The sequence below is a fragment of the Mustela putorius genome, unplaced genomic scaffold (assembly GCF_011764305.1).
Source record: "Mustela putorius furo isolate JIRA1106 unplaced genomic scaffold, ASM1176430v1.1 tig00000759_pilon_pilon_pilon, whole genome shotgun sequence".
NCBI classification, from domain to species: Eukaryota; Metazoa; Chordata; class Mammalia; order Carnivora; family Mustelidae; genus Mustela; species Mustela putorius.
Window position 1 is genome coordinate 382,662 of NW_025421467.1, and position 23,215 is coordinate 405,876.

A 23,215-nucleotide genomic window follows, 5' to 3' on the forward strand; every position below is an offset into this window, starting at 1 on the left:
GCCCTTGAGGCCTCAGTGTCAGGTCAGTTCTTGGACAACCTGGGGGTACTTTTTTCTTTCTCAGTATGTTTTCAAAGTAAGAGGCCAGATCCACTAAATGTGCTTAATAAGCTTTCTGGCTTAATAAAAACCTGAATGAATTTAAAGTGAGTTTTATGTTTAAGGACACAGTATTTTAGACAAATCACAACTACTGTTAATTCAGAGGTTTGCTTCATTCACTATTCTGCTCAGGAGCAATGGCCGTATAAAAACAACCTAATTTTAATTTACATATATAAAGTCTAAATGATTTTTAAGGTCAGTCTTGAATCAAGAGCCAAAGTATAAACTCCAATCAATTTACTTTCATCTATGAGATATAGTACTAAACATAATTAGTAAGTTCTCTCTTCCTCTGATGACTGTAGCAGGTAGGCAAATTCTTTTCTTCATGTTCTTTACCAATTTCCATGGCGAAAACCAACCAAGAAACAAAATCCCCTATGCATCTGTTCATCTGTTTTATCACCGTTTAGCCAGAATTTAAAAAGAACTATACCTTCAATTCTGAAAATCCATATTGTGCATATTTTTTTTTCAAATAATGAATATCATTTTCATGAGTAATTAAAAACATTTAATGGTTGTTTATCCTAACATTTTCAGAGGAAAATGTTTTCACAGTGTATTAGAATTGCTATTTACCATCCTCATCCCAAACTGGCATTTTAAGTTTATGATACACTTAAGTAACTCTGAAAGAGTGGATCAGTTTTAAAAACTGGCCACACAATGGCCATCTATCACCGGTTTTATTTATTTATTTTTTTAAAAGATTTTATTTATTTATTTGACAGATAGATATCACAATTAGGCAGAGGGGCAGGCAGAGAGAGTGGGGAGGCAGGCTCCCTGCTAAGCAGGGAGCCTGATGCGGGGCTCGATCCCAGGACCCTGAGATCATGATCTGAGCTGAAAGCAGAGACCTAACCCACTGAGCCACCCAGAACCCCCTATCATCGGTTTTAGAACAGGTTGCACTGCTACCCTAAAATCCCCCTCACTCTGAATCTTTTGCAGTAGTCCATGACAATTCACGGTAATGACTGTCACACAACTACAGACTGCCTCAGTTCCAGTGTTTTCCTGCGGAAGGTATTGCAAATGAAAAGGCTAAGAATCATAGTCTCAAGTCATACAGAATTTGTGATGAAGTAACAAAGGCTGGTATGGTGAGGTGAGTCCCAAATAACAGCAATGCCTTCACTACAGAGTAAAGAGAAGAGCACTTGCACTCACACACGCTTCTGAACTGCCTCAGAGCACGCTCACATTCTCAGTCAAACGGAGAACACTTGGCTAGCATTTCTCATAACTGGAATGTCAATGGCAATAGAAAACAGGGTTAAGAAGGCTGAGCTCATCAAGCCTCTAAGGAATCAAAGCAAATACCAGATGCCAAACTGTTACTAACTGCCCTCACCAACACTTGAAGTATTTGAGGGGGATAAAGTGGGAAATGTCATTCAAAAGTTCTGGGGTTTCACAAAAGCAGATATACTGAAAAATAAATGAAATAAAATGACTGTATTCATTTATGATACTTTCAGATTTAGGGTTACTTCATATCATATATAATAAATATATATGTACAATGTACATATGTGTGTATATGTGTGTGTTTGAGTGTGTGTATAGGCATTATGAGAAATAAAAAATATATCCAGATATAAATGAAGATCAACGATATTTATCATTAAATATTTAAGTGCTTTTTGTTAGTTAATTTGATACCTATAAAGGGCTCTCAAATTTTTATTAACAACTAAGAAGTTTCTCTACAATTTAAAAATATTGTTAAAAAAAGGGGAGGTGCCTGTGTGGCTCAGTTAGTTAAGCATCTGCCTTCGACTCAGGTCATGATTCTGGGGTCCTCGAATGGAGCCCTCTGTCAGGCTCCCTGCTTCTGCCTCTTCCTCTGCCACTCCCCCTGCTTGTGCGCGCTCTCTCTCAAATAAGTTAAAAAAAAAATTTTTTTTTTAAATTTATAAAAATGAAATAATAAAACACCTTTCTAGAATGAAAAGTACTAGCACATTTTATCATAAATTAAATCTTTGTTTATAATAAATAATCCTATAATTTTACATGAATATGGACCATAATGTGAGATTTTTATTGCTTCAGATGTATGTTGTGCACATAACACTTAATGTAGGGGCACCTGGGTGGCTCAGTGGGTTAAAGCCTCTGCCTTCAGCTTGGGTCATGATCCCAGGGTCCTGGGATCGAACCCCACGTTGGGCTCTCTGTTCAGTGGGGAGCCTGCTTCCTCCTCTCTCTGCCTGCCTCTGGGCCTACTTGTGATTTCTGTCAAATAAATAAAATCTTAAACAAACAAAAAAACCACTTATTGTGATAAAACTGAAAATAAATCAATAATTCACAATTTGTTCTCATTCATTTAAAAAATATCACATGAATTATATGTGTCTAGTGTATTGAGCTGAGTAACAGAAAAAAATACTGGCTGAGCTGCTACTTTTATATACTTGTTGGTTAAAACTCTGTCAGTAATGGCTAAAATTATAACACTGTCTGGATCATTTATAAAGAAAGTGATAAAGAGGTAATAAGACTTTTGAAGAACATCCAGAAATAAAAGATGAAGAAAACCTTACCAACTGTGATAGAAGCCTTTCCAGAATTTATCCATCTGCTTAGTAAATACTGTCTTAAGCATATTTCACAAAAATATAAATCCAGTAAATATGACAAATTAAAAGATGTTGGAGTCATCTAGGTATGTTAGTGATGCCACAGGAGTGACATTTTCTTGGGAAAATATTTATTAGTAAATATTAGTAATTAGTAAAATAGTAAAAATTTTTTTCTTTATCTCGTTGGTAAAAAGGAAAACCGCACTAATGACTCACTTTAGAGCCTAAGGATAACAACAAAATGTTAAACTAGGAAGTTGGTATTTCTTTATTAAATCATATATAAAAACATATATATATATATATAATGCACATGGAATACTACTGAATTAATCAACCTACTATGATAAACTATCCTTCAAGTTAAGCTAACAATGGCACCTACACTTTTTTTTCCCAAAGTATTTAAATTCAGGTGCCAATGAACTTCTCTACCACAATTTTAGATTAACTCATGAAACCAATTCTGCAAAATTCTTCAAAGACAGAGAATTCAAATGTTAAGTCTTACCTGACCAGGTTCTGTTCCAGTAACAGTCAAGTCTTGGATGGATCTACGTCTTGGCTGTCCGTTGCCTTTTAAAAGATTAAAAAAAAAAAAAAAAGTAGAATACTCAGATCTATTCAAACAGACAACAAGGATGTTACTGCTACAGTAGGAAGCTGGAATTTGTTGCTCCTTGGATCTATACAAAATGTTTGTGGGAAAAATAGTTAAGTCAGTTTATTGTTTAAAAAAAAAAAAAAAAGAAGAGAATGTTGTAAGGAAAGGAAGAGAAACAGCTGCAGAGTTTTAACTCAAAAGTTGCCAGCCTCCAACAAAGTAGGTCCTACTCCTACCCTACATGAATAGCTGCTGAACTCTCTTGCACCATCTTCTGTCATGTATTTAAATAGATGAATGTTTGTGGGCTGAGGCTGATGATGGCATCTATTTCAAGGGCCTTACGTTACAATTTCTACAGCAAGACAGCTAGCCAGCAGGTAGTATGACATGACTGGCTTTACCCAACAACAGTACCTTGTTCACTCAGAGCCTAAAAGGATGCTTAGGCTTAAGTTTATTATACTGAGTCACACTTAACCCCATTAGTCTTTGTCAGAATCTAGTAATTTACTACTGGTGAACAACTCTTAATTTCCTACTGAAGAAGAATGATGCTCATTCCATTCTCAAATATACAGCTTATTGAAATGGGCTGCTTTAGGAACTTCCATGCTAATAATGGTTTAATCTAAAATTCAGTTTATGAAAAAATTCTAAAAATATAAGCAAAATAGAATGGATTAAGCAATAGTTTCACTCAGTACTTTCATTTGGGCATAGAGCTGTTTATACGGTATCATTTAAGATGAGAGATCAGCTGTCTAAAAGGAAACACAAAAATATTGTGAGAAACAGCTGATACAATACTCAAAATTCTTTTGACTCTGAAAGCTACATAATTTCTAAACTAGTAGGCAGCTTTGAGAATGTACACTCTAACAGTTTTGGTCCGATTAGCAGAGGAATTCATTCTTAAAATTTTATATTTCTATAATCCTCAGTATCTTATTTTAAACCAAAGAGCAATATAATTTAGCATCTTAATCCATGTGACCCCATTATTATTTTGTATGTAAACTAAAAGGACCTTACACAGAATGTTTAATACAGTAAAATATGTAGCAAATATAAAAGCTCAAGTTTATAGCTATACTTCAATTTATAAGACATCATTGTTTTTTTTTTTCATTTTAAACTATGTTTTAGAATTCTCTGCATAATTTTAGCTCAAATTTACTTCAAATTTCATTTCATTCCAAGTTCCAACTTTTTTTAAAAAAGGATTTTATTTATTTATTTATTTATTTATTTGAGAGAGAGAGAGAGAGAGAGAGAGAACATAGGCAGGGGGAGCAGCAGAGGGAGAGGGAGAAGCAGGCTCTCCGCTGAGCAGGGAGCCGGATGTGGGGCTTGATCCCTGGACCCTGGGGCCATGACCTGAGCTGAAGCAGACGCTTAACCGACTGAGGCACCCAGGTCCCCCACAAGTTCCAACTTTTGGATACAAATTAAAATAACACAAATAATAGCACATCTGTTGAATCAGGCACACTAAGATACTCTTGTGAAAGTTTTTAACTCTCCCTGTTTCCTGAGGACAAAAAGATCCCTACCACCATGACTAATAAGCAATTTTAGGCACACTTCATTCAACACAATCATTCTAAAATTAGCTGAGATGAGACAGGCTTATAAAAAAGTGTCTGGAATTCTCATTTCAGATTAGCAACATTTGTGAATCTGGGGAACCACCCAGCACATGTCTCTAAAAATCATTACATCACTACTGCAATAACAACAAAAACAAACTCAAATCTAAGTAGGGTAGAAGGAAGGGGAATAAAAATCTTTAAGGAAGTAGGGTAAATAAGAGGTGGACACAGTTAACGAATGCCATAAAATGAGAAATCTTCAAGCTACAAAATGAGTCAAAGCAAGCATATTAGGCAATGCATTTTAATTAGCATAACCATGGCAGAGACCATCTGGCAAAGTTTAGACAAAGCAAAAAGTACTGTAATCAACAAATACTTGTTGCTCCAATATTAAGTTTTAGTCATAATTTGGAAATGTGAATGTAAAAAAAAAGTAAAACTCCTATTATTGCAAATGAAAATTACTGGGTTGTGTTCTCAGTAAATTTAGCTGGAGTCTGAACTTTTTTTTTGCAATTAAAAACTGATTTAGAAACTCATTCTGTATTTTTTCACGGTTCACTGATATGTGCATACCTATATTACACATGGTAGTATAAATGAAAAAAGTAGAATTGAGGGTCAGTATGATGTCTACAGATGCCTGAACAAGGAATCTGAAACCTGCAAATGATGTCCTGAGTATTTCATTTTATAATAAATTCCGGAACTTTTAGGACTTACCACAGGGAACAAGTGGTATTTTTTTTAGAACAACTTCTCTAAGTAAGAGCAACAAAAGGAATACACTATATCCCTAGCCCATCATAATGTCCCCACATACCCCCTTTTCCCCCAAAGTGTGGCTGAAACAGACACTTTGTCAATTCAGTTGTTTTTACAATTAATGTCACAAAAACAGAATACATCTCTTCAAAAAGCTTCTCTTTGAAATACAACTCATTTACTGAACTGGTATTTGAACAGAGCCCTTTCTAGACACTCCTGTGGCTTTTCTTATTGGTTTAAGTAAGCTCACTGTTTTCCTTACCTTAATTACTCTTATTTTTCTATTTTCCAAACTTCTTTAATATTCTTTTTATGTCACCACTTCCTCATATCAGGGAGATCATATGATAGTTGTCTTTCTCTACTTGACTTATTTCGCTAAGCATGATACGCTCTAGTTCCATCCATGTTGGAAGTGGTGATGCAACATGGGGGCTTAAGTGGGTAGGAGAAGAATCAATGAAACAAGACATTGGGGAGGGTATGTGCTTTGGTGACATTGGACATTGGGGAGGGTATGTGCTTTGGTGAGTGCTGTGAAGTGTGTAAACCTGGTGATTCACAGACCTGTACCCCTGGGGATAAAATATATGTTTATAAAAAATTAAAAATTTAAAAAAAAATATTAAAAAAATTCTTTTTATGTCAAAATCAGCACTACGTTTTCCTGGAGACACATCTCTTGACAAATGTTGGAAATTTTGAGATTCATAAGTTTTGAATATTAAAATATCAATAATTATATAAATAACAAATATAAAAATATTAATATTACATATTAAAACATTTTAATTAGAATTTTTGATTAAAAATGGAATGGTATAAATTTTAATAGCAAAAATATTAAAATTGTGTCTTCATGTGTACAATATATAAAATTTAAAAAATTTGTACAGCACTGTACACTGTTGTGTTATATCACTGCTTCACATTAAATCATGCAATTTAAAAATATATGTTCTCATTTAGGTTGCCACAAATTTCATATTCTTTTATTTCAACAAATTCTGCCTCATTCCTTAGAAGGCCCCTCACGGTGGGTGTTTTTTTTTTCCTACCAAAGGAAAGTAATTATTAGTGATACTTCGCTTTCTAACAAACTAGCTTTATTAGTTTTTCGATTACAAAATGATATCTTGATAGGCTACAATATGTAAAGACTACTAAATGTTCTCTTTAATGTTGGTTAGATGAACTTCCTTTTTAATTAGCCACATTTACAGAATTTTATTGAAGGTGAGGTGGCTACACACAACAGAAGCAAAAGTATTTCAGCGTAGCTCTCCTTGGGCCGCAGCGTCCCAAATTCAAAGGTTTCTAGCTGCTAATGACACTATGTGTCCAAGGTAGGAACTTGCCAGATCTACACTTTTTACCTCACTATCTCTTCACACCAGCACTGCACTATTTGGGTGGAAAAACTACAACAATTGATGTACTGAGAGTTAAAGTAATGTTTATGAACAGAATCTACTGGTTCTTGAACTAAATATAGTATTATAAGGTTATATTCTTGTCCTGAGGGGAGAAAGCAAAACAGTGCCCAAGTGCCTCTGAACAGTATCGCAGCCTTTGTACAATCCAGGATTGTACAAAGCCCTCACTGCACTACCCTTCCCCACCCCTCCACTCCCCATCCCCACCAGGCCAATCTGTTTGCCTATGATCTAAGATCTCTGAAACTGCTGAAGGAGGAAAAGACTTAAGTATGAGAAACTCAACTATCCATTTATTTTTGTTAAATATGCTTAGACTCTCCCATATTCTACTTATTCTATTTAACTGTTCATTATACTCATGAAAACAACTAATACAGAGCTAAATAGTCTGGCATATTAAAAGCAAATATTCATTAAACTTTTCTCAGTTAAGATGTCTAAATGTAGTTGAAATCATAAGGACACCTGAAGTTTCTTTCAGCTTTAAGAACAGTATTACAAACAAAAAAAAAATCAATTAAATTCAGGTTCTTCAGGGACCTAGGCATAAACATTTTATACAACTGACTAAGAAATATCTGCACATTCAATCTTTATTATTTATTATATCCTTAAGAACTGCATGTAAGGCAGAAAAATCACCTCTGGTTAAAACACTCTATGATTCCACAATGCTATGCAACATTATTTTAGCCTTATCAAAGGTATACTAAAGCACCACTGTTCAAGGCTCTCAAACAGAAGCACATTAAAGCAATTTTTATCTATGGAATAAATGAGAATTTTCAAGTGTTTTACATTAACGCAAAAATTATAATTTAGTGTAACCTAAGAAACTCAGTACTATTGAGTATAACAGCATAAAAACCGTTTAGACATAAATATTCTATAAAACTTTGCAGGTTACTTTTTAAAAGATGTATATGTACTATAACTATGGTAGTCATACAGCATCAGTATTTGGAAAAATTTACTTTTGCAATATTTGTAAATATATATCATCTTAGGATAGTAATCAATCTGGTATAAACTGTGTGTAAGGGCATTCATATTAAAAAGTAAGGAACTACAGAAGACTAATGTTTCAGTGAAATCTTTCAAAGGCAGTATATATGTATGTATTTGATAGTATCTTTTCAGTGGATTTCAAAATGCTTTATTACTGCAGTTGATTTCCTTAAATGCTGTAATTATTCACACAAGGCCTCCAGAGCAGAACTGCTGATTTTTTTTCAATTACTGAAACTAAAGCCAGGAACAAAATTTGTATTAACTACCCAGTGTCTTATTCCATGCTTTAAATGGGAAAAGGCTGTTGCTCCTGTTAACTTTTTTTTTTGACATTTTACCTGGTGATCTTTGACACCTGGATTTTTGAAAGAAATATAAATGAGGTATTCTAATACTGGTAAATATTATCAAAATGTATTATATAACTTCATTAATTCATAGCCTATTTCATTTGAGTATCTGGGATGAAGATGGGGGAAAAAAATAGAACCTTGGAAGCCTGGACACAAAAAAATGTGGGAAAGTCAAGAAAATCCAAATAGAAGAACCAAATAAACAAAAATTCACATTTTTATTAAGATCTTGGAGGAAAATATAAGTAAATTTAAAGCAATCTAATAATAATCCACTCATTCATCTTTTCCTCAAATAAAATTAAAACAAACAAAAATGAACTGGCTAAAAGGGAGAATTGATAACGTTTTTAAAACTTCCAAGTATTAATGGAAAACATTTATGCAAGTATTTCTTTTTCTGAAAATTCATTTCAATTTATCAGTTTATAATGTTCAATAAACAAATAGATCAGAAAATCGTAGTCAGTTTAAATCCTGAGCAAGACACTTCTATACTTATATTTATTTTGCTTAGGTAGAACACTGTTATTTTGCAGGGCCCTCTCCACAAAATGTCATACTCTACCGGCAATCTGCTCTTAACTATGTGTCACTTGGTAATAAAAAGCCAGATTGATCTATAGCCACTCTTTGTGGCTTAGAGAGAAAAGTAGAAGGGAGTCATCTGCAACAAACATCGCCAACACTTCTTCAGAGCCAGGGTCAATGTAGAAAAAGTATAAAAAATTGTGTAGCTTAATCCACAGGAACTCCTGAGGTATTAAAGATCAATTTTTGCATGACCCAAGTGACTATTACATTAATGAAAGTTATTGTAAGCCACAGATTGCTTGAAGGATGGCAGAATACAAAACAGTGCAGAAGAGCAAGCAAAAAACAAGACTTGAATTTGTTCACCTCTGACTAAGCAGTTCAGTTACTATAAAAATGTATTTAAAAAAAAAAAACTCTTTAGAGTAACAGTGTGTATTTTACAATTTTAAAAACTTGGTACATGTAAGAACGTTCAAGCAAGACACACTTTCAAAAAGATGTATTTGTACACTGCCAAAAGTACACATGAAAGTTTCCGTGATGATCAAAAGAACACTCTTAATTAAAAGATGCAGCTCATTCTAAGAAGTACATTAGACTCAGTATATTACACTTGGGCAATGGACAGTACTATTCAAAATACTTATTCATAACAGATAAGATAAAAAAAACTCAGCTATATTTAAAAAAAATGCTTACAAATGGGATCCAGTATTCATGAATACCTGTTTGGATATATAGCAAGAGGTTTGACCACAGAGCTTGTGGGAAATGGACTTTCAGGAAAAAAATTCTAGAAGGTACAAGAAATTTTGGGAATTAAGGATCATCTTCCTTTACAAATTAAAATGGCCATGTAAGACATTTGAAATATTCCCAAAGCATGGGTTATATTTTTATATTTAATTTAATTTAAAAGTACAACTTAAGAACACATTAATGTCTGGCTTTTATGTCCAACTGTTGTTAATTTCAGTGCTTGTATTCTTTTATTAAAGAAAGCAAAACTGATTAATGTTTGGATTATCTAGGGTGGGGGAAGTCACCAAGAATATTTAATAAAATGTGTTACTGAATACCATCTCTATTTGAACAGCACTGTTGCTCTGGCAATTAAGAGCAGACGTAAGGTTTCCTGACTCCAACAAGGACTCAGTGTCAAAAAAGGGTCTGCTGGTCAAAGAGCTCTCTTTAATGTGAACACTAAACAGGAGCAAGGCAGAAATACTGTCTTCTCTGACTCAAACAAAAGAGGAGAAAATGGATGTGATTTGGAGTCAGATCTAGGTTGGGATCCTGGCTATGTGCCTCTGGGAAAACCACTCAAAACCCGTTAGATCTGAGTTCCTCTTTCCTAAAAGAGCTGTAATTTAATCTGGTAACCCACTTATAAGACTGTTGTAGAGGTCAATTAGGATGGTGTACTCTAAACTACTTTACAGGCCACACAAGAGTATTGAAGCAGTTTCTCAGCATTGGCACTGTTGACGTTTTAGGCTGAGTAATTCTTGGCTTTTGGAAGATTATCTGGTACACTGTAGGATGTTCAGCAGTGTCCCAGGGTCCTGCTTACCATATATGCACCTGCCACTTGTGACAACCAAACATGTTTCCAGATGTTGCCAAATATCCCCTGGAGGGCAAATTCATCCTGGTCAAGAACCATTAAGACTATTCTCTTTTGTCTCCCTCATTATTTTGTACAGTACTGGCTATATCATTCAATGCATGTGTGTGTATGTGTTCTTAATGCTTATTCATAAGACATGGCTTAAGATTATACTGCCAAATTCTAAATTCTACTGATTCACTCAAACATTTAAAGTAATCACAGCTTAATAGTATGCATGTTTAAGTGTTCCCACTTCTATAGTCAAAACATTATTCCCTTAAACACTGTACCTTTCAGTACAGAGGTAAAATGATCTCAAGTACTCTGTTAATTCTGCAAGCAGGCCATGACTCAATAAATGAAAATACTATGTGAGAAATGGGTAAACTCTTTTCTCTGAACAGCAATAGTGATGGTGTTACAGAATAAAAGCACTTTGAGAGAATAAAAATTACTTTAATATAAAATGGTTTTATATAGACAGAATGCCTAAGAATTGTATTCTTTATGTTTTATGCATATTTATAATTTATAATTTATAAAGATTTTGTAAGTATCCTAGTTCCTAGCCATGGGAAGTCAGTAACAGTTTGTTTATTTAATAGGCACATATTTATTAAACACTATGTGTGAGGCACTGTGTCAGATAACTGCTGATATCATCAGTAGTAAGTAACAAAGACATGGTTTCTATTTTGTTTTTCATTTTACTAGAGGAGAAAATGACCTCTAGGTTTTCAACTATGATACAATACTATGCTAAAAGCACACTTACAGGCAGTGTATAGAGTGCTGAGGAATTTACCCAAATCATGCCCATGAATATGTGTGGGGGAAATTGTATATTTCTTTTTGGGGAAGAGGTGGAGGAAAACCCAAAGCAGATGGAGAAATAAATGATAATTATGATGACATATATTAACCAATAATGAAGGTTACATATGCCATTTAAGTTTCTGTCAAATGTGGTCATTTAGATTCATCTATGAAATTATTACCATAACAAATAAAAGAAATTTACCAATTTGAGATGCTGAAGTACCATGTGTGAGTTAGGTATAAAAACATGAAATTTGCAAGAAGATTCTCTTGATAGCATGTAAGAATCAGAATTGACCATGATTCTTTGGCAGGATACCATGTAGCTAATCTCATTTGGTTTTATTTTGTTTCTATTTTCTAGGTTAAGGCAAAATGGTATTTAGCAATTCTTTTTTCTTAACTTCAAATTTCACTTGCTACCAACAGAAAGAGGCTTGGATAGGAAGCCTAGAGGGAACCCCAAAAGTAGAAAATAAGGAAAAGGAGCCAAGGGACAACAAATATTTTCAGATAGTTGTTTCCTCTTTCTGCTGGGCGCAAAAAAGTCTTGGTTCAGCTCATCTGCTCATTTAAAAGCAGCGAGCAAGCTGGTAAAATTCTAGGCTAGTATTCTCCCTTCTGGGAAAAGGTTTACTACGTACCTCCTTTTTGGAGATTTAAGGTATCCTGTCAAGTCTGCTTCAGTATATATAAATGTATAGTTTTCAATCTGTCTTCCTAGTTACTGCATGCAAGGTATCTATTTTTATGTCCTAGATGAATTGGAGCAAGAAGCATTTTATAAGTACCAGGGCTCATTATTTCGGTCCCACAGCTATTAGACCACCTGAGTTGGTCTATGATACCTGATACGACGATCTCAGGGACATCCAGAATGTTGCCAAATGAAGCAGTTTTACGGTGGCCCCGTTTAGGCTTGGAATAGGCTGCAAAAACATATATATACAGTATACATGCAAACAACCACAAACAGTAACACAGAAAATGATTAACTACAAAAACAGAATACTTTTCAAATAGTTATGTTAATAATACTTCATGCAGAATGGCATGCAGAACTATCTAACTTTTTATCCATGCTTAGAAAGGGCATGATTTAGGAGAAATAAACTATCAATAAAGATGTTTCACATACTGGTTTTATTAGCAGGAAAAGAAAACAAAAAGGACAGAGACAAACAAAGCTGCAGGGTAATAACAAAGCTAAATTTCAACCATGTTCCCAGAAACAAACTACCTAAGTGAAATCACTGATAAGCGATGGGAGGGCTAGGATGAAAGTGGGAAGGGAGAGAGGAGTTAAAAAGAAATAAGCTGCCATATTTGTTTTAATCACACAAACACAGGAATAGATGTTCAAATCAGATGTTTCCTGAAGTGTGCTATAAAGTAAAATTTGTGATTCAATGTAATTACTGAATTAAAGTGTGAAATGTTTACGCTTTTGTAAATAAATATTTACGTATACTTCTATTAAACTGAGTATTTACTGTACTTTCCAAAGTTCAAGGTGCTTTTCCATTAAATGTGAACAGTATTAAAAGCTGGAGAGTATGAGTTTTTCAAAGTAAGACAATCATAAAAAATCTGAACTATATAGAATTCAGTGATGTTCAACAGCATCTGTTCTATATTTAGAGAGGGTAGGATAATTTAAATATGGTTGTTTTTAAGCTAGTGAAATATCACTTCTGTAAGGAATAATTATAAACCAGTGCCTGACTAGAAAATTGACACTAGCAAAGACATAAAAACCGTTATAACGCCACTTCTTTTTTTAGAGTAGCAATCATTATTTAGCAGTTCTAACTTGAATGATATCCTTCAAGCGAAAAGGTTCCCCAAGTGTGAAGATCTATCACTGTGTGCACTATTCAATCTGCCACTACACTGAGATGCCCTCACTCCACAGAAAAACACCTGTGATTCAGAGACCAGGAAGGCTTGTTAGTGGCTGGTGAGCTTCATTCAACTTGATCATTTATAAAGATCTTCTGTGTGGCCAAGACTGCCAGTACCCTGCCAATCTCTATTCTTCCCTCCTTCTTAGCAACAGAACCCTGAAGTTACTCAGGACAGCAGTGTTCCCAGATAAAAAATCACAGATCCTTTTTTCCCTTGCAGCCATGAGTAGCCATTTGACCCTATTACTATGGCTGAAGGCATGTATATGGAAGTTTTAAGGGGAACTTCTGGTAAAGATCCTTGAAAGAGTCTGGGCATGGACCCTTTGGCCTTTCCCTAATTTTCCTTTCTTGCTGCCTAAACTGTGGATGTGATGACTGCCGATTATGATAGCTATTCTGGAGCACAAAGTAACCTTGAGGATGGAAGCCACACAAAAGGACTGTGGTCCAGAGACAGATGAGCTCAGGTACCTAATAATCCTAGAGCCTACCTTCAAATTTCTTTATGTGTGAAAAAGAAAGCTTATGTGTTCAAGACACTGTTATTCTGAATATTCAGTTACAGCTAGCTGATTCTAATGCTGATACAATCAGTGTTCATTATTAGATGAAGACAAGTACAGTATGATGGTCCTCTGGAAAACTTCTTTCTGAAAAGAGCTCCACACAAAAGGGAGAATTTTCTATTTAGAAAACAAAACAAAACGAATGAACAAGAAAAAAGACCTAAAAAAACAAACAAACCAACCAACCTGGTTAGCTAAATTACAAAATGTGTATGAAAATACATGATACATGAAAATACACATGTATACACATATATGGTTAAAAGACCAGAGGTAAATACACAAAACTGTCAAGTGTTTATTTCTTAGTGGGACAATTATGAAAAACTGTTTTTTTGGTTGTTTGTTTCCATTTCCACATTTCCCATAAAAGAAATGTATTTACTTTTATAATTAGCTTCCCTCTACCCCTGGAAGAACTGAAAGAAAACAAATTAAGCCAGCATTACTAAGCTGAAACCTGGTTAGAAAGAAGGTTACAAGTTCACTCAGGTAATAAAACATATACAATTGACCCTTGAACAATATGGGTTTCAATTGTGTGGGTCTAACTATATGTGATTAAAAAATATATCATATAGTATTGTAAATGTATTTTCCTTACAATATTCTTTTTCTTTTTTTAAAAGATTTTATTTATTTGTTTGACAGAGAAAGAAAGAGTACAAGCAGGGGAAGCAGCAGAGGGAGAGGGAGCCAGATGCGGGGCTCGATCCCAGGACCCTGGAATCATAACCCGAGCCAAAGGCAGATGCCCACCCAACCAACTAAGACACCCAGGTACTCCTATTTTCCTTACAATATTCTTAATAACATGTTCTTTTCTCTAGTTTACTTTACTATAAGAATACAGTAGAAAATACATATAATATACAAAACATGTGTTAACTATTTGTTACTGGTAAGGCTTCAGGTCAATATTAGTAAAGTTCTGGGAGAGTCGAAAGTTACATGTGAATTTTCTTTCCTTTTTTTTCTTTCTTTCTTTCTTCTTTTTCTTTTTTAATGATTTTTATTTATTTGATGAGAGCGAGAGCATGAGGGGGTGGGGAGCAAAGGGAGAGGGAAAAGCAGGCTCTTCACTGAGTCTCTCTTCCCTGACATGGGGCTCGACCCCCTGATCCTCAGATCATGACCTGAGCTGAAGTCAGACACTTAACTGAGTCACCCAGGTACCCCTGGATTTTCATTTATTTATTTCTTTATTTAATTTTATTAGGTTTTATTTATTTATTTATGTAGGGAGACAGCATGAGCCGGGGGAGAGGGGTGAGAGAGGAAGTGTGAGCTCAAGTAGACTCCCTGTCAGACACTCAAATGACTGAGTCACCCAGGCAGGCACCCTACATGTGGATTTTCAAATGCATGGCGGGTTAATTCCCCGAACCTGGGTGATGTTCAAGGGTCAACTGCAATTGTTTTTGTGCTAACCAATGCTTTTGTATTAATCCTTTTAAGAACTGAAAAAATGTAATTTAAATGCTAGCTTTTCCAAGATTGAATAAAATTACCAAGATCTTTTATATAGCAATTAAAAGAATTAGCTACAGCCAACTTAGCTATTTTTGCTACTGGAAGGAAGAGGAGCAGATTGTAAGGCCAAATCATATTTGGATGTAGAGTACATTTTTCTACTAATTTCAAAACAAAGTATTTGCTATTATTTGAAGTCAGCACAAATTCTAGTAGAATCACTAAAAATCCTCTAAAACATTCTGGTTTTGGCAAAATTTCAATTTTCCACTTAAATTTTCAGTTCATGTTCGAGCTGAAAGAATTACATTTGATAAAAATATATTTTATGATCCAAATAATTTTACATGTCATATCTGCTTTATTTGGAACTGGAGAAAAACATATAAATTATCTGCTAGAAGCTTAGAAAGTATCTTGTAAGCCTATTTCCTGCTTTAAAAAATTTTATGACACAAAAAACCCAATATTCCCACTACTGAAACAAAGAAAACTACTCTTTCTACTCCTCTTCAGATTTTTATTTCCTTTTTACCTGTGGTTGCAGCAATCCTGGCTTCTATTTCAGACATGTCAGCACTCATCCTTTTGCCCTCGGAGGTTGGGGGCAAGCTTTCCACGCTGCTCCCACGGGAAGCTCCCAAGCTTAAACGTCCTGATTCACTCTGTTAAAATTATAGGTCAATTTGAATTACTGAAGCTCTTTAAACTGAAAAATCCTGGGCAGCCTAGGATGAGAAAGATATCACCTGAGATCCTTAATGGATTCTGTTCTGTTCTGAAAGAAAAGGGAAGTTTTAAGGGAGAGGAAGCTGCAAGGGTAAGGGACAGCAAGCTCCAGAAAGGGCCTTTAGGAAAGGGCAGTCACTGGAGTTGGGAGTTAAAGGCTACAATTATTAGTTAACCTAAATGCCACAGGTAAGATGGATGAAATCACTTAAAATACTTTAAAACCAATAATAGCAAAAATATATCTGGACAATATGAAATGACAGACTTAGGGCAAACTCCTTTAACTGGGTAGTAGAACCAAGAAATAAGCATTTTACTTTTTTTTTTAGCATTTTTACATTTTTAATTAATAACCATTAAAGTTAGGGAACATCACAGGCAGGGAGCTGCACTGTTGGCAAAGGCAGCAAACATCAGAAGGGAAAATAATTTGATTAGTGATAAATGGTAGGAGAATCTCATTTTATGCCTCTATTCTTATCTGTCTGCTTCTGGAACAAGATTCAGCATTTGTATAATGGAAGATAACAAATAATTTCAGTTAGTATAAAGTTATGACTACTAGTAAGGTCATCACATAATTTTACTTTTAGTAACAAAACAAACCTGTTGCTTTGCCTGATTTTTCAACAATTTTGATTCTAAGCGTTTAATAGTATCATTTGTGGCAGGAACTTGCTCCATATTAGTGTCACTTTTATTACTGGTATTTGTAGAAGCGATGTCCATGAATGAGCCTAGGAAAGTAGAAATATTTATGACTACAGGTTGGGAATAATACAGAGGCTTCATTCAATAATATGAAACTTAAACTCTTTTCTAAACTAACAAGACATGAACAGGAACAAAATAAGACTTTTCAAGCCAATGAAGAAATCCAAACCCATTTTAAATGAATTTTAAGAATAACACAAAAAGGGAACCAAAATGTTTAGTCTTCTAAAAATCAAGGATGATTATAAGGTTCTTAGCCTCAGCTAGTAAATCAGAGCAGCCATTAATCAAAGTTGGGAAGACAACGGGAGAAGTAAATTTGAGGGGAATGTCAGGAACTTAGTTTTTGGAAAATGGGAAGTTTGAGTTCTTATTAAAGATTTGTATATATTTTGACAGAGAGAAAAACAGCGAAAGAGGGAACAAGCAGGGAGAGTGGAAGAGGGAGAAGCAGGCCTCCTGCCAAGCAGGGTGCCCAACTAGGGGCTGGATCCCAGGACCCCGGGATCATGACCTGAGCCAAACTGCAGACGCAGTTCCTATTAGAGGAGTTGGATATAGGAGTATGAGGTTCAGGTCAGGGAGGGAAGAAAATATCAGCAAACAGATGGTATACAGAGCTGTAATACTGGATAAGACTACTGAGGAAACGAGTATAGAGAGATAAGCAAAAGAATATTAATGACTGAGCCCTAGGCATGCTGACATGAATAGGTTGGGAAGATAAAATTACCAGCAAAGGAAACTATCAAGAAAGTGGCCAGAGATAGAAGATGGAAATCCAGGCTAGTATGATATCCAAGAGACCAACTAAAGAAAGTGCTACATAGAAGGAGAAAGTAATGAACTGTGTCAAATGTTGCTGAAAGCCAAAAAAAGATGAGAACTGGGGGCGCTTGGGTGGTGCAGTTGGTTAAGCATCCAACTACTTGGTTTTGGTTCATGTCAGGATCATGAGAAGGAGCCCCAAGTCAGGCTCTGTGCTCTTCAGGGAGTCTGCTTAACATTCTCTCCCCGTCTCCCTCTGCCTTTCCCCCATGCTTATGGATGCACTTGCTCCCTCTCTCCCTCTGAAATAAATAAACCTTAAAAAAATGATGAGATCTGAAAATCATTTCAATTTAGTCATGTGGAGACAAATGGTGACCTTGACAAGAGCAATTCTGGAGTAGTGGTATAATAAAAGCCTCAATAGACTGGGCAATAGAGAATGAGGAATAGAGAAGCTAAGAGGATGCAAATACAGACTATATATGCCCTGGGAATGATTCCAGTAGAAAGGCTGGTGATACAAGGGGCTGAGGGAAGAACTGCTGCAAAGAGCAGATGGGATATAGGGCACAAGTAGACAAGCTTGCCTCTGGTGAGAAGCGTGGAGAGCTCAGCCATAGTAACAAAAAGAACATAGAGCAGATGGGCACAGATACATAGGTAGGTGGGCAGATGTAGTGGGGGAGCCTCTGGGAGCTATCTTCTGATCATTCCAATTTTTCAAAGAAATAGGCAAATAGAATCAGCTAAAAGTGAGGAGTGAAGAGGAGGTATTTGAAGTTTGAGGAGTGAGGCTAAAGTGTAAAATCAAGTCATCTAGGCAAGAGGAGACAGACTGAACTATAGTACAACTGTCCAGCATCACTCTATCACTAAAGCATTTGAAGACAGTAAACACGTGCTGTCTCTAGCCACATTCGGTTGCACAGTTACAGGCAATGGCAAGCCGAGTGTCAGACTGAACCATCTGTGGTTTAGTTAAACAAGCCTAAGACAAGAAATTATAATAACTATCTGGAAGTAAGTGAAGGGAGGATAAAAGGAAGGATCTAAGAGAACTGTGGCTCAGTGAAAAGACGGAAGGGTCAAAGGCCTGAAAGTCACAGTACTTAAACAGGAACAGAGTTTGGAGGTGGTGGCAGAAACAAATAAAGGAGTTTTAGAGAAGTTCACTTTAGAATTCAGAGCAACTTAAAGGTTTTCAGTAAAAATAGAATTTGGGAAAAATATTAAACCAGCTTAAAATAAAGGTAATTATTTTTGAGGTGAAGGAAATATCAGCAAAATTATTTTTCAGTAAAAATAAAATTTTAAGTACAGGATAAATATATGTGTATATATGCACATGTATCTTTTAGTTGTAATTAAATTAATAAGTGCTTAAAATGCCATATATTTTGAAAAGCACAGTTTTTCTAAGTTAGAGACTTATTTCTACTGTCTCTTCTGATGATCACAAACTACAGAACCCACTACTACTTTGTATTTAGAAAACTAAGGAACTTTGAACTAAAAATAAGAGTTCTTAAATAAGAGTTTGTATAGACTCTTCTATAAAGACCAAAAAGAAGAGTGTTCATGATAAAAAATATGCAGTTTTTAAAATTTATAATGATTTCTAATATTATTTGATTTACCCATATCTGTATAAAAATGATTATTTTTCAAATAAAGAATGACATTCCCAGCAATACAATATACTATCTTTTTATATTTAACTATACAAGAATTCTAAGACTTGGAAGCGAGACTTTAGTAACTCTTTAATCTGGGTACCTTCCTGAAGAATGATGCACCTGGAAATCCAAATTGCAGTCAATCATATGAAATGAAGAAATTAAAATGCAAATGGAGACATCATTCATTGCCTCTTGATTATAATTTCATGGGAACAGAGACAAAAAAAAATCAAGTTATTATTCTTCCGATCTATCCATTTACCTGTACTGGTAGCAGAGTTGCTCTGTCCTTCATCTGAATACTGACAAGGGTACTGTAATGGCTCATCTGCTCCTGGAAAGTACTATATATGAAAAAGGAAACCAAAATTTAAAATTTCTTTAATACAGAATAAATACTGTAAGAATTAACTTGAAGAATACACATTAATTATTTCCTTGTCCTGGGAGGTGAAAGTGGCGGAGATGGTGCTTTATTTTCCCTATGGCATATACTGAATTTATAGAGGTCTAAACTCAGTATATGCCTTAAGTTTGTTAACTTGCAAAGATGATGATAATGTGCTACTCTTTTAAATTTCAACTGTGATCAATGCTGTGTATGTACTTAAGTAGTATCTATTTTACACAGAGCCTAGATACTCCTCAAGAAAACAGCAATATTTTTCCAGAGGAACATATCAAATATAATAGTATCATTCCTCATAATTAGGTAAAATGTACTTATGTTCTCATAGCACCGATACAAACTTTCAAATTGTTAAAATTATTGTCAGTCTGGCAACTGAGTTTGGTATGTCAGAGAATAATATTTAGAATATTTTGAATATCAAAGACAGATTAATGCTGTTCCTCTATAAAATGGAGATACAATATTGGAAATTTTGCTTGTCAAAAATTAAAATTCAGGGGGCGCCTGGGTGGTTCAGTGGGTTAAAGCCTCTGCCTTTGGCTCGGGTCATGATCTTAGCGTCCTGGGATCGAGCCCTGCATGGGGCTCTCTGCTCACCAGGGAGCCTGCTTCCCCCCACCTCTCTGCCTGCCTCTCTGCCTACTTGTGATCTCTGTCAAATAAATAAATAAAATCTTAAAAAAACAACAACAACCTAGAATTCAGGGAAAAAAAGAAAGGTGTTCTTTTCAAATCAGACAAAGTGGATATAAGTACAATTACAATCTGAACAATTTATATATCCCAGTGTTTTAAGGTATCTTACTATGGAAACTAAGTTGTTTTCTTATAAGCACATCTTAGGGCCTAAAATTCTACATATAGCTGGTACCCACATATGATGGGTTAAACTTTAATCAAATTAGTTCAAGCTTTGTTTGCCTAAATCATTTTCAGTAGAATAAACAAATCTTTGACCATCTAGGAAGTCTACATTTAAGGAGACTGAAAGGTTCTTCTACCGAGCAGAAATTATTCTACTGTTCTAAAATTCAGGCACTTTCATAAGTATGTGAACTTTTAAAGTCAAAGTACCACTTGGGAGATTTGTTAATGTACCAAAAACTAGAGGCCTAAAATTATTCAAATAATTTCAAGTGTCTGCTTATAGACTAAAAAATTTTGATAATCATTTGAAAGGATTCTTCTAAATTAAAAATTTCTATTAAATCCTAGATGTTTAAGTTTTTAATGGTACAAGAAAAGCTAAAAATATGTAATGAAACACCAAAAGATAAAAATCATGAGATACATGTGTCTGGGAATACAACCATTATATTGCCTTACATAAATTAGACTGCTTGATGAAGATTTATCCTCAAGAAAATTTCAAATTTAGTCTGTCAAGTATTAGAGTAAGAAAATACCAAGTCCTGTATAAAGACATCTAATTTAGCTTCTCAGATTACAGATGAGGCAACAGGGACCCACACAAACACATTTGTTCACTAAATTAAGCAGGAGGAAAAAGTTCAGAAATCTAGTTAAGCTACCCTTCCATTATAAAGAACTAGATTTTCCCCCCAAAATAAGTCTTCTCCTCTGATTATATGAATAATAAATGCCCATTCTAACTTGGACAATACAGGAAAGTATAAAGCAGAAAACAGCAATATGTCTTTTCACTTTAAAATCCCAAACTCAGTATATATCAAATTCCCCTAAATCCAAAGCCCCTCAAAAGAAGGATTATACCCGCATCAAGTGAGTCATTATTTTCACAATTTCCTCCATTGAAGGGCGCTGAGAAGGATCTTTAGACCAACAACGAGTCATCAGGCTCTCAATGGGCTTAGGTAAATTTTTGATCAGTGGTGGTCGAGTACCTATAATTGAAAATTAGAAGGGGAGAAAGAATGGATTTACCCAAAGAATGGTGTAAGCTTTTTATATGTACTCCCAATACAGTATTTATTTTATAGATCTTGTAATTTAAGATTTATTTTGGAATAATAAAAGTACATTTTTTAATCTATTAAGTTTACATTATATTTTCATGAAGGGGAAGGTACACCTTTTGCAAAGTTAAATTAAAATTTTTATATGTAGTACAGTAGGAGTAAGACTGAGAAATAATATCTCATTTGTTCTAAACATCGTTCTTTTAACAAGTAATAATGGCTTAATGGGTGCTTTGAGGTAATCTTACTTGAACTAGGCAGGTTTTCAGATTCACTATAAAAATTTCAAATGTGTTTGAAAAATCACCTTCCATAACAGAAAAGTCATCAACTATGATGTTATACTCACTGATCTCTAAATGACTCTTTTGTCAGTGCCAGACCTTTCTGGCTGCTGTGAATCCATCACTTCACCAACTGAAAACTGTCAATTTTTGTGTAATTACCAAGATTAATAGAAAGGTCCCTAACTGAAAAAGAGCCTCAAATATAATGAAATCTTTGTAATTTTAACAACAAGTTAGTTCTTTTATTCTGTACTTCCCTGACAGTCAATTATTTACTGACAATTAATAAAAAAACAAAACACATTGTCTTAGTCAATGCTCCAGCTTTCTCTACAATGACATTAAAGGCAGTAAAATGAAAGACAGTACAGGAAACTAAAAAGAACACTTAGGATTACTCATATGATGGTACTGTTTGACAAGTCTATGAATGACCTAGTTAGGCAGGTATTTTTATGATCTGTGGAATAGTGTACTAAAATGCCAATAAAATTTAAATGCCATAATCACAATGATTATAACCAATTGACAGAAATTAAATAATAGAGAATGATATAAAAATAAAAAAGGTTAAGCAATTTCCCTCCATGAAGAGTTTATTTTCCCAAATCAAATGTGAAATAACTTGATTAATGAAGAATATCCTCAGTGGTTAGAAACATCACAGCTACATGTCTAAAAAAAGCAGGAGGGATAAAGGACACTGAGTTCATAAGTCAATGTAAGTTAAAAATAGGGACACTGGGAATCAGGAAGATCTGGATGGGGATCCCAGCAATACTTTACTAATCTAATGACCCTGAGTAACTTCCTTTTCCTCTCTAAGTCTTGGTTTCTGTAAAATCGTATAACTGTTAAATGAAGCAATAACATACTCCCCTTATAAGGATTAATGAGAAGATAAAAAGAAAGCATATGTAAAGCACTTTGTGTTTTGCTTTTATGAATAGCTGAAGTAACAATTCTTATTATTATTCTTTGCTCCCTCAGGAGAAAAGGCTATACCTCCTCAATTACCTTAACCTTGATAAAGATTTTATTTATTTATTTATTTTTAAGTTTTATTTTCTCCACAGAGTCCAATCTGAAGTTTCTCTATCCCCTAGAGAAAGCCAAACTAGGTAGTGGGCTCTGTCTGTCTACTGATGGCCTTTCCTTAATTAGCAGGATCAGCAGACCTCCTTAGCCTTGGGCAAAGGACAGGACCACTCTCAGTACTGCCCTACCTGATTCTGGGGGTGAGAAGGAGGGTAGGAGACTGATGACAGCAAAGTATTCTGGTAACAAA

At 34.8% G+C, this 23,215-nt stretch overlaps 1 protein-coding gene across 4 annotated transcripts in view; it reads right to left on the bottom strand.

Moving 5' to 3' along the window:
* The window catches only part of MAP3K7 (mitogen-activated protein kinase kinase kinase 7), a 76,693-nt gene that overhangs the window by 21,673 nt on the left and 31,805 nt on the right, over positions 1-23,215 (bottom strand). For 3 of the 4 annotated variants that reach the window (XR_200542.3, XR_006607894.1, XM_004766891.3), the window contains exons 8-13: positions 21,435-21,565; positions 19,551-19,632; positions 16,731-16,861; positions 15,928-16,057; positions 12,292-12,372; positions 3,214-3,278 (exon numbers count right to left, since the gene is read on the bottom strand). Coding sequence is in view for 2 of the 4 variants with exons in the window: in XM_004766891.3 (XP_004766948.1) it covers positions 3,214-3,278; positions 12,292-12,372; positions 15,928-16,057; positions 16,731-16,861; positions 19,551-19,632; positions 21,435-21,565 (620 nt within the window). In the remaining 2 variants the exon portion in view is untranslated. The remainder of the gene's footprint in view (positions 1-3,213; positions 3,279-12,291; positions 12,373-15,927; positions 16,058-16,730; positions 16,862-19,550; positions 19,633-21,434; positions 21,566-23,215) is intronic. The other variant, XM_004766892.3, reaches the window with a different exon arrangement.